The 12,241-nt window shown below is 60.4% G+C and overlaps 1 protein-coding gene across 1 annotated transcript in view; it reads left to right on the top strand.

Moving 5' to 3' along the window:
- Positions 1–12,241, top strand: part of LOC113208230 (proline-rich protein 36-like) — a 37,706-nt gene that overhangs the window by 12,901 nt on the left and 12,564 nt on the right. The window contains exons 2-11 of the mRNA XM_052264067.1: positions 2,846–2,963; positions 3,494–3,668; positions 4,645–4,709; positions 4,903–5,059; positions 5,411–5,517; positions 5,611–5,724; positions 5,818–6,045; positions 6,128–9,686; positions 9,780–9,823; positions 9,906–10,160. Of these exons, the coding sequence (XP_052120027.1) occupies positions 2,874–2,963; positions 3,494–3,668; positions 4,645–4,709; positions 4,903–5,059; positions 5,411–5,517; positions 5,611–5,724; positions 5,818–6,045; positions 6,128–9,686; positions 9,780–9,823; positions 9,906–10,112 (4,746 nt within the window). The 5' untranslated portion in view covers positions 2,846–2,873 and the 3' untranslated portion in view covers positions 10,113–10,160. The remainder of the gene's footprint in view (positions 1–2,845; positions 2,964–3,493; positions 3,669–4,644; positions 4,710–4,902; positions 5,060–5,410; positions 5,518–5,610; positions 5,725–5,817; positions 6,046–6,127; positions 9,687–9,779; positions 9,824–9,905; positions 10,161–12,241) is intronic.

Genomic DNA, 12,241 nt, shown 5'->3' with positions numbered 1-12,241 from the left:
CTCCCTCCCTCCCGTGTAACCCGCGTACAGATCCGCGCACTCCCTATCGCGGTGCAAACAAAGCGAGGGTGGTGGGTTTGGTCGGGACGGTATGGAGGCTATGGAGGGGGCGGCCATGGCAACCAGCAGCACCCCGTCATCAAAGCCCAATTCCTGCGTTGAACCGTTTTGCGGTCCTTGTTCGTCCTCGCCATCACGGCTTTGAGGGGCGGGCTCTGCTGGTTCTGTACTGCCAAAGGTTCGGTGGATCAGGCGGCTGCCGCGGTTGAGGACACTGTACGCTCAGGACGCGGTGGGGTGGGAGAGGGTTTGCAACAAGTCTCCTGAGTGCGTGTCCATGTATTTTTTGGGGTGTGACTTTGCGCGTTTCGGGGCTGCCGCTGCCGGCCCTGTATAGGCACGTTGGGCCCAGCAAGAGGGTGGAGCAACCCCCCGCTGCCCCGCCCCGCGGCGCCCACCCCGGCCACGGGCTCAGGCTTCCGGCCACGGGCACTGCGCGGACAGGGGATGTAGGTCAGAACTCCCGGCTCTTGTCGAGCCGCCTTTCGCCGCCCCGGAACTACCCGCCCCGCCCACCGCCAGCTCCAGTGACTGATCGAAACGTTGAAAAGCCCAAGTCCGAAAAATGAAGAGTGTGAGCGACCACGGCCAGAAACGACGTAATGCCAATTTCTCGTCCAGCGATGCGATCGCCATAATCTGATTTCCGTTTTGGTTCCTCTTCTTAGTACCGGGTGATTCGGAGAAGACGCAGGTGCGGGCGGGTTTGCCTATCCTCGACTCGGCGGGCGCATGGGTCCAGGTCTGGGGAGAGGTGAGGAGGGGTGCCCGCTCATTGCAGAATGAGAGTTCTGCTTTCGACGTAGCAGTGCCTATCACTGCCGTAGAAATTTAAAAGAGCATCAAAACCCCAACCCGAGTTGTGTAGTTGCTCCCTCTTCTGCATGTTACACATGCATTGTTATCAAACCACACTCGGAAGCGTCGGGCGTAACGGAGCTTAACACCGGGCGCTTAACAATCAACCCCCTCGCACGCCACTAAGCCGGCTCGCTGTAGTGCTCCGAGAGGAGTCATTAAAACCGTTTAGCTCGGGTTGTGTTCATCTGTCAGGCGGCGCCTGTCATAGCGCTCCAGCCCGGCTCAGAGGGGGTCGCATGCCCCTCCACCTCATCCCTCCAGCACGACCCCACGGCCCGCTCTCCAGGACACTCCTCCAGGACGCCCTCCATGTCGACAATCCTCCAACACGCCCTCCAGGACAACCCTCCAGCGCCCCTTCAAACCCGCCCTCCATGACAACCCTCCAGGACGCCCTCCAGCTCGGCGGCACGCCTTGGTGCCGTATACCCGCGGGTCCGCTCCGGCGACAGTTTGCATGATGGCAATCAATACAGCTTGGGAAGCGGCGAGCTCTATGCCCCTCCGCCCCCCTTCCTTTTCTCTACCTCCCTCCATTCGCTCCATCGTATGGTCGGCGTGTCTCTCTGCGCTCAGTCTGTCTGACCCCTCCCCCCTCTTTCTCTCTCTCTCCACTGATCTCTTTCTGGCTCTCGCTCGCTCGCACGCCCCGCCTCCCCTCTCACCCCCCTCCACCCCGATGCGTCTGATGCCTCCACCTCCCCCCTCTCCCTCCCCTTCACTCGCCCCTTCTCGCTGCCCCCCATCCATCCTCGTTGTTCCTACCCCACACAGCAGCCCCGCTCCGCCCAACCCCAGCGGGGCCCCGGGCGCGGTGCGGTACGCGGCGGTACCTCCGAGGGTACCTCCCAGCCAGCCTCACCCCGTGCTGTAACCGCTCACTCACTTCCCCGCTGACCGGGCGTAAGGAGTTACAAGCACTCACAACGACGCCCTGTTGCTCACCACCCCGTCCCACGGACGGCTTGCACAGGGGCTTTGATGAGGCCAGCGTGCACTAGCCTCATGTAGTCAGAGTGAGAGCCCCCCCCCCCCTCTGTCCGATATTGGCGCTGATAGCCAGGCGGTAATGTGCCGCCTGTGCCCCCCCCTCCCGCCTCCTACCCCCTTTTCCCGTGCGATGCAACTCATACTCTTCTCTGTGTCTCGGGTGGCTGAAACTTTCGTAGTTGGGTTGTCTGTCTACCTTGGAAGGGGTACACATCCTTGTGCAGTGTCCTATATATAGTCCCCAGTCCCCTTATTATTTGTTTTTTGGTATGCTGAACCGCTCCAGGCGGGTGTGTGTGCGGGTTGCCTACTCGCCAGAAGTCGCCACAGACTAGTCAGACGATGGGCAATCACGCACGCACGCCTGTATGTCGTGCAGCATAACACATTCACAATAATTAAGGGGCGTTGGACAAATTGTTTGGTCGTACAGGTCTACTACCGGTGACGCCAGTGACGCTGCACTGCTGTGGCGTAAGAATCCACTATTTATATCGGCAGGAAAAACCCGAGCGCGAGCAATCGGGACGAGGGCTGAGTGTGTTGGAGTTAAAGGCGGCGGGAAGCTGAGCGGGGGGTGGGGGTGGAGGATAATACGATTCACCTGATGGATCTGCATACTGTATACTGAAGTGAGGGAGCCTACGGATGCGAGTTTGTTTGAATCGGGACGGCCTCCATGGAAAGAAAGAGGAACGTCGGGTTGAACAAAGTTTCTATGGTGCAACTCTGTTCGGAGTGCCCTGTGCCTGTGGTGTCTGCCCGCACCCTCTCATCTCACGTCGTCCCAACCCTCTGCACTGCTCCGGCACGGAAAATGCAATTTTAAAAGAGTGTCGAGCTTAAATTGAGTTAGATTTTCACAGAATAAACGACGCTTGTCGACGAGAAATTACTTGTCTCTTGATGAAATCCCTGCCGCCGTGTGTTGCAGGCTGTCGCGGCGACCCGTGCCTCCCGCCATGGAGGGGAACGAGAGCAACCCTCTGGCCTACAAGCCACTCAGCGAGGACGTCATGCACATCAAAATCGTGGCGGAGAAATTCCAGCAGGTAACGCATTTGATGCGACGGCAGCAAACAGTTTCTAGAGTCGCGAACATAACATCATCGTTCGGAGAGCAGAGAAGCCTTTTCCTCGCTCGCTCTTCGCGTCGAAGTGGAGCGCCGGGGCCGTAGGCAACCCATTCGACGCGTGGAGTGGATGGGACGGACGGCGGCAGCGACTTTGGCAGAGGGGCACAACTTTTCTAAACTCGAGCGCGCTTCTGCCAGAGGCCTGCCTCCCCGGATGTGTCCCTGAATGCGACAACTGCAGTTAGGGGAGCGCGGATTTTCGGCATTGTCTAGATTCTCTCTCGCCGACTAAAGCCGTGCTGCACAGCACAGCACAGCCCGGCGTTGATTATCGGAGCCGTCCCTGACCGAGCGGGGCAGACCTCTTACTCTGGAAACAAATCACTGGTGAAAATTGAAATGGGCGTAAGTCCAACGCAAAGTCCGTGGGACTTACGCCCTTCCCACTTTTCAACAGTGAAATGTTGCCTCCCCCCTCCTCCTTTCCCACTGTTTTGTGATTGCAGGTGCGCACGGAGATGGTGGCCAACTTGACGAGGGAGCGCGCCCGGAACAAGGAACTGGAGGATCGCCTCGTGCAGGCCCTGCAGTCTGAGAAAGTGGCCATGAAGGCCGCCAGCGACTACGTCACGCTGGCCAAGAACTACGCGCTGCTGGACAGGGTGAAGACCAGACTCATGGGTACGTGCGACAAATCTGCACCGCAATGGCTCGTCATGCATCGAGCCCGCCGTTCCAGTCGCGGCACGACGTTTTATGGGGAGGCCCTCTTAAAAACTGACGCCAGCACAGATGATTCAGATCGCGGCTCACTCACCGTGGTCGTCACCGTGGCGTACAGGCAGGGCGTCGCGCCGACGGCGGCCTGTTGCAGGTGCAGCGCGACGCGCGCCGAGCGGGCCACCGTCTCTAGGTCCTCGTGGGCGTACAGCGCCCTCGACAGACCTGCCGTCAAAACAGATGTGCGAGTGAGTGTCGAGGGAGAGAGGGGGTGGGGTGAGGGAGGGGGAGGGGCGAGACAAAGAGAAAGGGAGGGGAGAGGGCGGCAGGGCGAAGTGGAAGGGGTTAGCCCCGCGTCGTACCGTCGGGTTCATCGGTCCAAATGGAGTGGGGGTAGCGCGCGGGGCTCTCCCACTTGCGGGCGCGCTCCTCCTGGTCCGGCTGGTCCGGCTGCTGCATCTCTGTCACTCAGGTGATCCGTGCTGCACAGCCCGTGCCGTGCCCGACCACCGCGTCTCTTGTTGGGGATGACGGACGCCGAACTGGAGCCAGCACGCTGCCCGCCGCGCCCGCAGCCCCAGCATCGCGCCCCCAGCCAGCCCGCCGCCGGGGGCGCGCCGCGCGGGAGGCGTGGGCGGGCCGCGGGCGCTGGCGGCCATACTCTGAGCGCGCGGAGTATCGCCGTGGCGGCGAGGCCACGGCACGGCGGCCGCCCGTCCCTTCCCCCGCCCCCGTGCACGTCGGTCTGTTCCCCGCCCCCCGCACCGCTCACGCGGTTTAGGTCCGCGGGGTATAGATGGCGCGCCGGACCTTTCGTGTCGAGGGACAAGTCGTGTATTATGTATAGGCATGGGGGATGGTCCGGCCGGGGTGAAAGTCTAACCCTCCAGTTGCCGACTTGTTATGCCACTGATGCTCTAATTTATTTTGTCGGCAGACGACAACCTGAAGCTGAAGGGGGAGATCCAAGAGCTGAGGAACCGAACCGGCGTCGAGGCCGCCGTGAGTATTTTTGAACAACGATAATGAGATACGACTCGGGATACCCTTGACGCTGTGCAGTACCGTTCTTTTTTGTGGTTGCTCCTTTGCTCGCACGGCGGCGGCGGTGTCAGTGACGGTTAGGGACACCCGCTAAGAAGTGCACCACCCCCTGCACCTCCCGGCACACGAGTGAGCGTGCTTCTGTTTGCAGATGGCGGCGGCACGCTGCGCGGCCCTGGAGCGCTCGGCCAAGGAGGCCCAGCGGGCCCTGGAGCTGGAGAAGCAGACGGCGCGCGAGCAGGTGCGGGAGGCGCGCGAGGCGGCGGAGAGGGAGAAGAAGAGCGCGCTCGACGAGTTCAAGAAGAAGGGTACGCGCTCGTTAAGTTGTCCAAAACGGACATCATTATTGGACGTGATGTCGTGAGTTCGCGCGGGTGACACCAGACACATGTAGTAGACACACGAGGAGGATGGTGACCTTGTTGTGGTCGGGCCCTACAGGGTTTCTGTGTCAGGCGGCGGTGCACGCAACAGACTGAACACTTTACGCCGAGGTCGTCGGGAAGTAAGGCGGGGTGTGTGCGAAGGCGTATGGGGCTTCAAGTTGATCTTCGAGTAATGAAATGCAACCCTCGAAAACCTACTTCCGTTCGTACGTGGTTGCTCCGGATGAAATCTTGGGACAGAATCTTTACTTCTTACCTCTTCTTTGGTCCCAGAGGAGGAGGCCCGGCTCGCTCACGAGGAGGAGCTGGCCTCGCTGCGCGACGAGATCAAGAGCGTCCGCGAGGAGTGCGCCGAGGAGGTGAACCTGGCCGCGCTCGAGGTACAGACAACTAAGTCCGCGACCCTCGCGATGAAAAGAGGTGTACAGTTTGTAAGGATCGGTCGGGATGTTTTTGTTTCACTTTGTCGACAGTTCGAGGACCGCAACGCCCAGCTGACGGACCGCATCAACGCCCTGGAGGCAGAGAGCAGGTCCCTGCAGGAGCAGCTGTCTGCCAGCAGCGGGCACATCGAGTATCTGGAGTCGGTGAGTCGGGAGTCGACGTCCCTCTCTCCTGGTTTTGTTTTGCAAACTCTCATCGCAAGTGTCCCTAAAAACCTTTCTTTGATCCCCGTTCAGAGGATGGCGATGCACCACCGCGAGCAGGAGGCCGAGCGCAACAGGCTGATGGAGGTGAACCGCTCGCTGATGCTGCAGCAGCAGAGCCTCCTCCTGGCCTCTACGGCGCGCGCCGTCCAGCAGCAGCAGAGGCCTCGGCCCAGGGCGCCGCCACCAGCCGCCGCGGCTTCGTCGTACCCGCAGCTGAGCATGGCCTGGCGGCAGCGCGGAGCAGTGGCCACCGAGCAGGTATATGGGTACTTAATTACTGGGTTCTACTCATAATACTCGACGACGGCTAACCCATAAAAACATTCATCCTCCTTATCAGCCTGTCGATGAGGCCCCGGCGGCCCCGCCCTCGCCGCCGCCGCCCCCCGTCGCGCCAGCGGCCGCACCACCACGGCGCAGGGGCGGACGCAAGCTCTTCGACTCTGACATGATGTATCCCGCGCTGCCGGAGAGGGCCTCGAGTCAGGTGGCCGCGAAGGCGACGGCCTTGTCGTCGGCCGCGAGCAGGTCGACGGGGAGGACGGCTGCTACAACTTTACTCCTGCCTGCGTCTTCCAGGACGTCAGTTACACTTCCTCGTGCACCTCAGCCTCCAGCAGCCACCAGAACGGCGACGTTGGTCTCAGTGCAACTACCAGCGTCTTCAAGGACGTTCTCTGAACCAGAGCCTCCGCCCTCTAGGACAGCGCCCTCCAGCACAGCGCCAGTGTTTTCCTCAGAAAAACCTTCGCTCTTTAAGACGGGACTGACGGGGCCTGCACCACATCCTACCCCACCCAAAACGTCCTCAGAACCTCAACGTTCTCCCTCCAGAACGACTTCAGCGTGCACCACAACACAGCCACCGCCTTCTTCACTGGAGGCAGAACCGACTGCAACATTTCCTCTCGCATCGACGGTCTTAACCAGCCAAGACGCCACGCGCACTGAGACACCTGCAGCCGCGAAGCCACCAAGTCGGTTTACCTTCAAGAAGAGGGTGTTTGGCACGTTCAACGCCCGTGTGAATTCGCCCGCTCCTGTGCCTCTTTTCCCAGAGCTCACACACGAGCCACCTCCAGCCCGACCACCGCTCTCGGCTTCTCCGACAATAGTGATCCTTGATTCGCCACCGGCTCAATTGGGGCGAGTTGCTGAACAAGATGCTTCCGAGGGAGATGCACAGGTTCCAGGACCCCAGTTGGACAGTCTGTGTGAGCAATCAGATGATACCTTTATGCGTAATCCGTCTCGGGTACAACCGGAGCGAGTTGCAGAACAAGATGCATCCAAGGGAGCTGTGCAGGTTCCAGGACCTCAATCGGACAGTCTGTCTCAATCATCCTCCATGAGTTACCCCTTCTCACCCCCTACTCCTGTTCCAAAGGATCAGCCAGTGAAGAGGATGGACAAGCCCAGCTCTCCTTCAAAACGGCTAAATTTAAAGAAAACGACATTCAAAACACCAAATGCAACACTGCCGCCGTCAGTTCCTGCACTCGTAGATGTCAAACTCACGGCTGCCAACACAGGTGTGTGCGATCCTCCTGTGCGAACGTGTCCAAGTGCTCCGACCAATGCTCCCCCGGCCCTCCTGAAGTACCTGGCCAAGCTACCGGCCTCCAAGATGCGTTGGTCTCTCCCTCCTCAGATGGCGCCTCCCCCTGTAACGGCTACCGCAGCGCCGGCCCGGCCCGCACCCCAACCACCTCAAAAACAATCGGATTGCGGAGACACAGGCCGTGAACACACACGACAATTCTTCCGAAAACTGCAAGAACAGCAGCAACAAAAGGAGGCGTGTCAAGAACGCCAGTCAAACGATCCTGGTATTTCACATGTGCAGGAACCTGCGCCTACACCTGCCCTGATAGAGCAGCCTGTGGAGCAGCCTCCACTGACTGCTCTCCCAGACCAGCATCCTTTGGAAAAGCCGGAAGATGGCTCTCTGCCGGAGCGAAAAACCACGGAAAATACTCCTTCTGATGCTCATCCGAAGCAGCAGCCCGTTATGGACCAGCCTCCAGCGACTGCTCTCCCGGACCAGCACACTTTGGAAAAGCCTCAAAGTAGCGCGATCGCGGAGCAAAACCACCTGGACAATAATTCCGCTTCTCCTCTTCCGGACCAGCATCCTTCGGAAAAGCCTGAAGATGACTCGCTCACGGAGCATAAACGTCAAGAAAAGACTTGCGCTACTGCTGTCCCGGAGCACCAGCTTGCGGAAGAGCCTCCAGAGGCTGCGCTCCCGGTGGAACAGCCTCCAGGGGCTACTCCCTCAGGACAGCAGCCTTTCGACGAGCGCTCCAGTATCCCGCCGTTGTCAGAGCCTCTCTCGTCTCCCGGCTCGGACTTGTTTGGCTCTCTGGACGGCGAGTCGTTCGATTTCTCGTTCACGTTCGACATGACGCAGGCGACCACCGCGAACGGCAGCCCCGTGTCCGGCGGGACAGCTGCGCTCGTTGAGCAGGCCCCATCTCCCGACGGCGCCCACGAGTCTGCCACCGCCCTTCCTCCAGATCCTCCAGATGAGATGTCGGTAGAGGAGGACGTCTGCCCACCCGAGCAGTCCCCGCTACCACCGCCTGCAACCTGCGAGGAGCGTCTAGAAACGACGGATTCGGTCGCCGCGCCGCACTCCGAACCGGACGGGATTCCTCCGGCAATCACTGCAGCGCCGGTCGTTGGCGTCGTTGAGCTGATTGAAGAGGTTCCTCCCCCGCCGGGCCCAAATAGTCCCGCAGCCGGGAGCCAGGCGCAGAACGCGGGACAGAGCACCGCACCGAATGGAGACCTGAACCTCGCGCACAACTCAAAGGTCGAGGTATCTGACCGACAGGTAGTTGTACCGAGTGAAGGACCAAACCCAACCGTGGTCTCGTTGGTCAGTTCGCCTGATCGACCAGTAGCAGAACCACCAGCTTTAGTAGCAGCAGAAGACCCCGATTCAGATGTAGAGCAGGTGCGGCACTGTCCGACGGTGCAGCCTCCTGTCGTAGGCTCGAGCGCCGTGGAGAATACGGACGACACGGGAGATTTAATTGAACAATCGACGACTGAACAAGCCAACTCGATAACACAGCCACCAACAGACCAGGAAGTGTACCCAACAGACTCGACGGTGCAGCCCGCAGACACGGGGTTGCAGCTGACGGCCCCGCTGCCGCCCGCACCGGCTGCGGGCATCGCACCGTCTTCCTTGGCGTCAATCGCTTTACCGCCGGAATCCGAAGTCACCCGGACGTCCTCTGCGCCGATCATCTCCCTGACGTGCAGCCCTCCCTCGACGGCCCCGCGCCCGAGGGTCGCCACCAGACACCCGTACACTTTCATTCCACCCTTCCGCAGCAACCTCAAGCCGCTGCTCGCCTCCCCGGACTGCTCGGAAACGTCCGCGTCCGTTAGGACCTCCGTCTCTTTTAACCAGGCCGGTGCGAGTGGTGTGGCACCCGTCTCCGTCGCGGACAAGGAGGTGCCCGTCGTGTTGAAACCCAGCCCTGGAGTGCAGAACGCCGCGGTGTCTTCCTCGGACGACGGGTCCATCTCCTACAGCCCGCTGTCGGAGCCGGACGACGACAGGTCGCCGGGCGTGCTGGTCATCGTCGAGGACGACGACGAGGAAGGCGGCGGGGCCGAGACATTGAGTGAGGCAGAACGGGCAGCGGCAGCCGTTCCGCAGTCAGATGACCAGCACGTCCCGAACTGTGCCCACGACCAGCTAACCCGTCTCTCGGACGACCATGCTGACCAGGTCCCCGAAGAGGCACTCAACCTCATCGGCCCGATCCCAGCGCTGCCCTTGCCGGAGGCCGACGGCGAGGTGCCGAATGGTGTCCCCGCTGGCAGCCGAGCAGCTGGCGGCGCGGGCCTCAAGCTTTTGATGGACTCGTATGAAGTGGGTATGTTTAGTCAAAGAAAATGAACAAAACACACTACCAGAAAACATTGCTGTAGTTTCCTGTCAATTAATTTGCCCGGTTTTATGTCCGTAGGTTGCAGCCAGCAGTGCCTTAGCAGTGGATCGACACCGTTCAAGGTATCGGTCAAATTTTGGTCATTTCATCGTCTTTTTTTCAGCCACCGAGCGGTGCTTTAGTCTTTTTCTCTCCGCTCCGCAGGTGCCATCGGTCCCCTCCGGGTGCAGCCTGAAGCGACGCGGCTCCTCCTCACCCGAAGGAGCAGAGCTCCCCGCCCACCCCGGGGAGGGCCTCGAGGACGATGCGACGGCACCAGTCGGGCCGACGCCCTTGCGCTCGATGGAGGCCCGCGGGGGGCGCCTCAAGAGGCGACGCCTGCTGTGGGCGCTGGACAAGTTCGAACTGTGACAAAAAGATGACCAGCTCAGAAGCAGATTGAGAAGACATCCCCAGCAGGTACCTCTTATTTTCGGATTCCTATCAGTAAGTAATAAAAGTTTCAGTAGTTGTCTTCTTTGCACGCTCTGCTGTGGCTCGCCGCCCTGGCCCTTTCGCCTGAGCGCACCCCGCCGCGCCACCGCGGCTATTTCGGGGGTAGGCCTATTGCAACTTAGGGCGTTGCGAGTCGCGGCCAAGCGGCGCTGGCCGCCGCGGCAACCCGTCCCCGCCCCGCCCCGCCCCGGTGGTGCTCGGCGTTAGCGGTAACGCACATGTTTGCTGCGCGCGTCTGGTCAGCGCTTTTCGCTACCCCCCCCCCTCCCCTTTCCTTTTCCCCTCTCTTCTCCGCTGAAGCACAGCAAGGTGGTATTTAGGTAGACGCCCTCCGCGCGCCCTTAGGGCCCCGCCGCCGTTTCCGTAGCGTTTACCTTTCGCTTTACCTCTCCCGGAATTTCAGAAAATGATAGTAATGAGTACCTTTGAAAAACAACTAGGTCAGTCCGCAGTCGGCGGGCGTCCGGTCGGGTTCGGTTTAAAACCCCCCACCTGTCGCTTTGAGCACGCGTGCCCCTCCTCCTGCTCCTCCTCCACCACCTCCTCCTCCTCCTCGTCCTCCACCAACACCCACCCGGTGCCTCCCATCTCCGATGGCCTGGTGCTGCTGGCCCGGCGAGCAGGGTCAAGGGCTTAACTGTCTCGCTACGCAGAGCACCACCAGTGTGTGTTGTGACGGTCGGCCCGGCGTGGCGTGGCGTGGCGGCCAGAGACACTGCCCAGCCCGGCCCGGCCGCAGCCTCGGCCTCCGGAGAGTGTGTGCTGTGTGCTCTGCCCGGCCCGTACTGGTACTGGTCTGTACGCTCGCTCAGCGCGCTCAGCCGGCTCAGCCTCCGCGTGGCGCAGCAGGCGCAGCCAAGCCACAACAACAACGAGATACAGCTGCGGGCCCGCCGGGGCCCCGCCGCGCACCTATACCATGCAGCGGGGCCCGTATGAGAAATCCCGCAATGCGCGCGCGCGCTCAGGTTTTACATTGTTTTTCATAAGGTGCCGGGGTTTACGAGGAGCGGAGCGGTGCAGAGCCGTGTGACGGGGACGTGTCACGGGTAAGCGCGCGTAACGTGATCCCCACAGTCGGCGGGGCGGGGCGGGGCAGCGGCAGGATGCGATGGGATAGGGCTGGCCTGTGAAACACCAGACAGCATCAACCGCTCTGCCCGCCCACCTAGCCGCCGCACATCTTCACATCCGACCGCGTATCGTCGTCGCCGTCGCCGTCGTCGTCGTCGTCAAGTCCCCCGGGTCCCCTCCTGAGCGGACGGGGCCCTCAGAGACCGCGGCCCTCTCGCGCGTGACATGCCACGAGCAGCGCCAGCGTGACCGTCGAGATGAACTGCTAAAAGGTGCAAATAATACAGTTTCTGAAAGTAACATTGTGCGTCTGATCAGCGAAGAATAAAGGCGTCGTTTTTGCCGCTGACTGGTTTGAGACTCAAAGCGCGTTGGTAACGAAACAGAATTAAACAAAACATTTAACATTCGTGCAGTTCCAACATGGGTTTATCATTTATTTTTATTTTTTTGAAAGTCCCGTTGTTGTTGATCTGATGCATACTGTCGCATGTAAGTACTGTACTTCAACTGAGTTTGCAGAGAGTTTCGCAGAGTCGAGGTCGGGACGCCGAGCCGCGACAAAAACGATAAAACGCGACGTTTTACTGTGTACACAGTGTTCTTACAGAGTGTGTCAAAGGAAACAAACATATGAACAATAATGTGTACAGTGTATAGACAGAGTGACAAAGGAAACAAAGAAGAACACGAACGACACAAACATCGGCGCGCGCGGCCCGCGGGGTGCCCGTGGTGCCTTTGGTGCCTGCCCAGCCCCGGCCGGCCGGCTTACGACGACAAAAATAACAACAAGTACCTGGCCTGTACCAGTACCTGTACCAGTACTGCAGCGTGTACTGACCATTGTAAAGGGAGGGAGGGGGGGGGGACAACAATACCCGCATGACCACATGGGAGGAAGGTGAGATGAAGGAGGAGATCAGAGGTGGTCTCGCGAGGCGTGGCGGGCGGAGCGTGTCCAGGTGTGT

Source organism: Frankliniella occidentalis, unplaced genomic scaffold (genome assembly GCF_000697945.3).
Source record: "Frankliniella occidentalis isolate FOCC.00 unplaced genomic scaffold, Focc_3.1 Scaffold16, whole genome shotgun sequence".
Classification (NCBI taxonomy): domain Eukaryota; kingdom Metazoa; phylum Arthropoda; class Insecta; order Thysanoptera; family Thripidae; genus Frankliniella; species Frankliniella occidentalis.
Note: the sequence above shows the minus strand (reverse complement) of the source record. Positions and strands in the feature narration are given on the sequence as shown.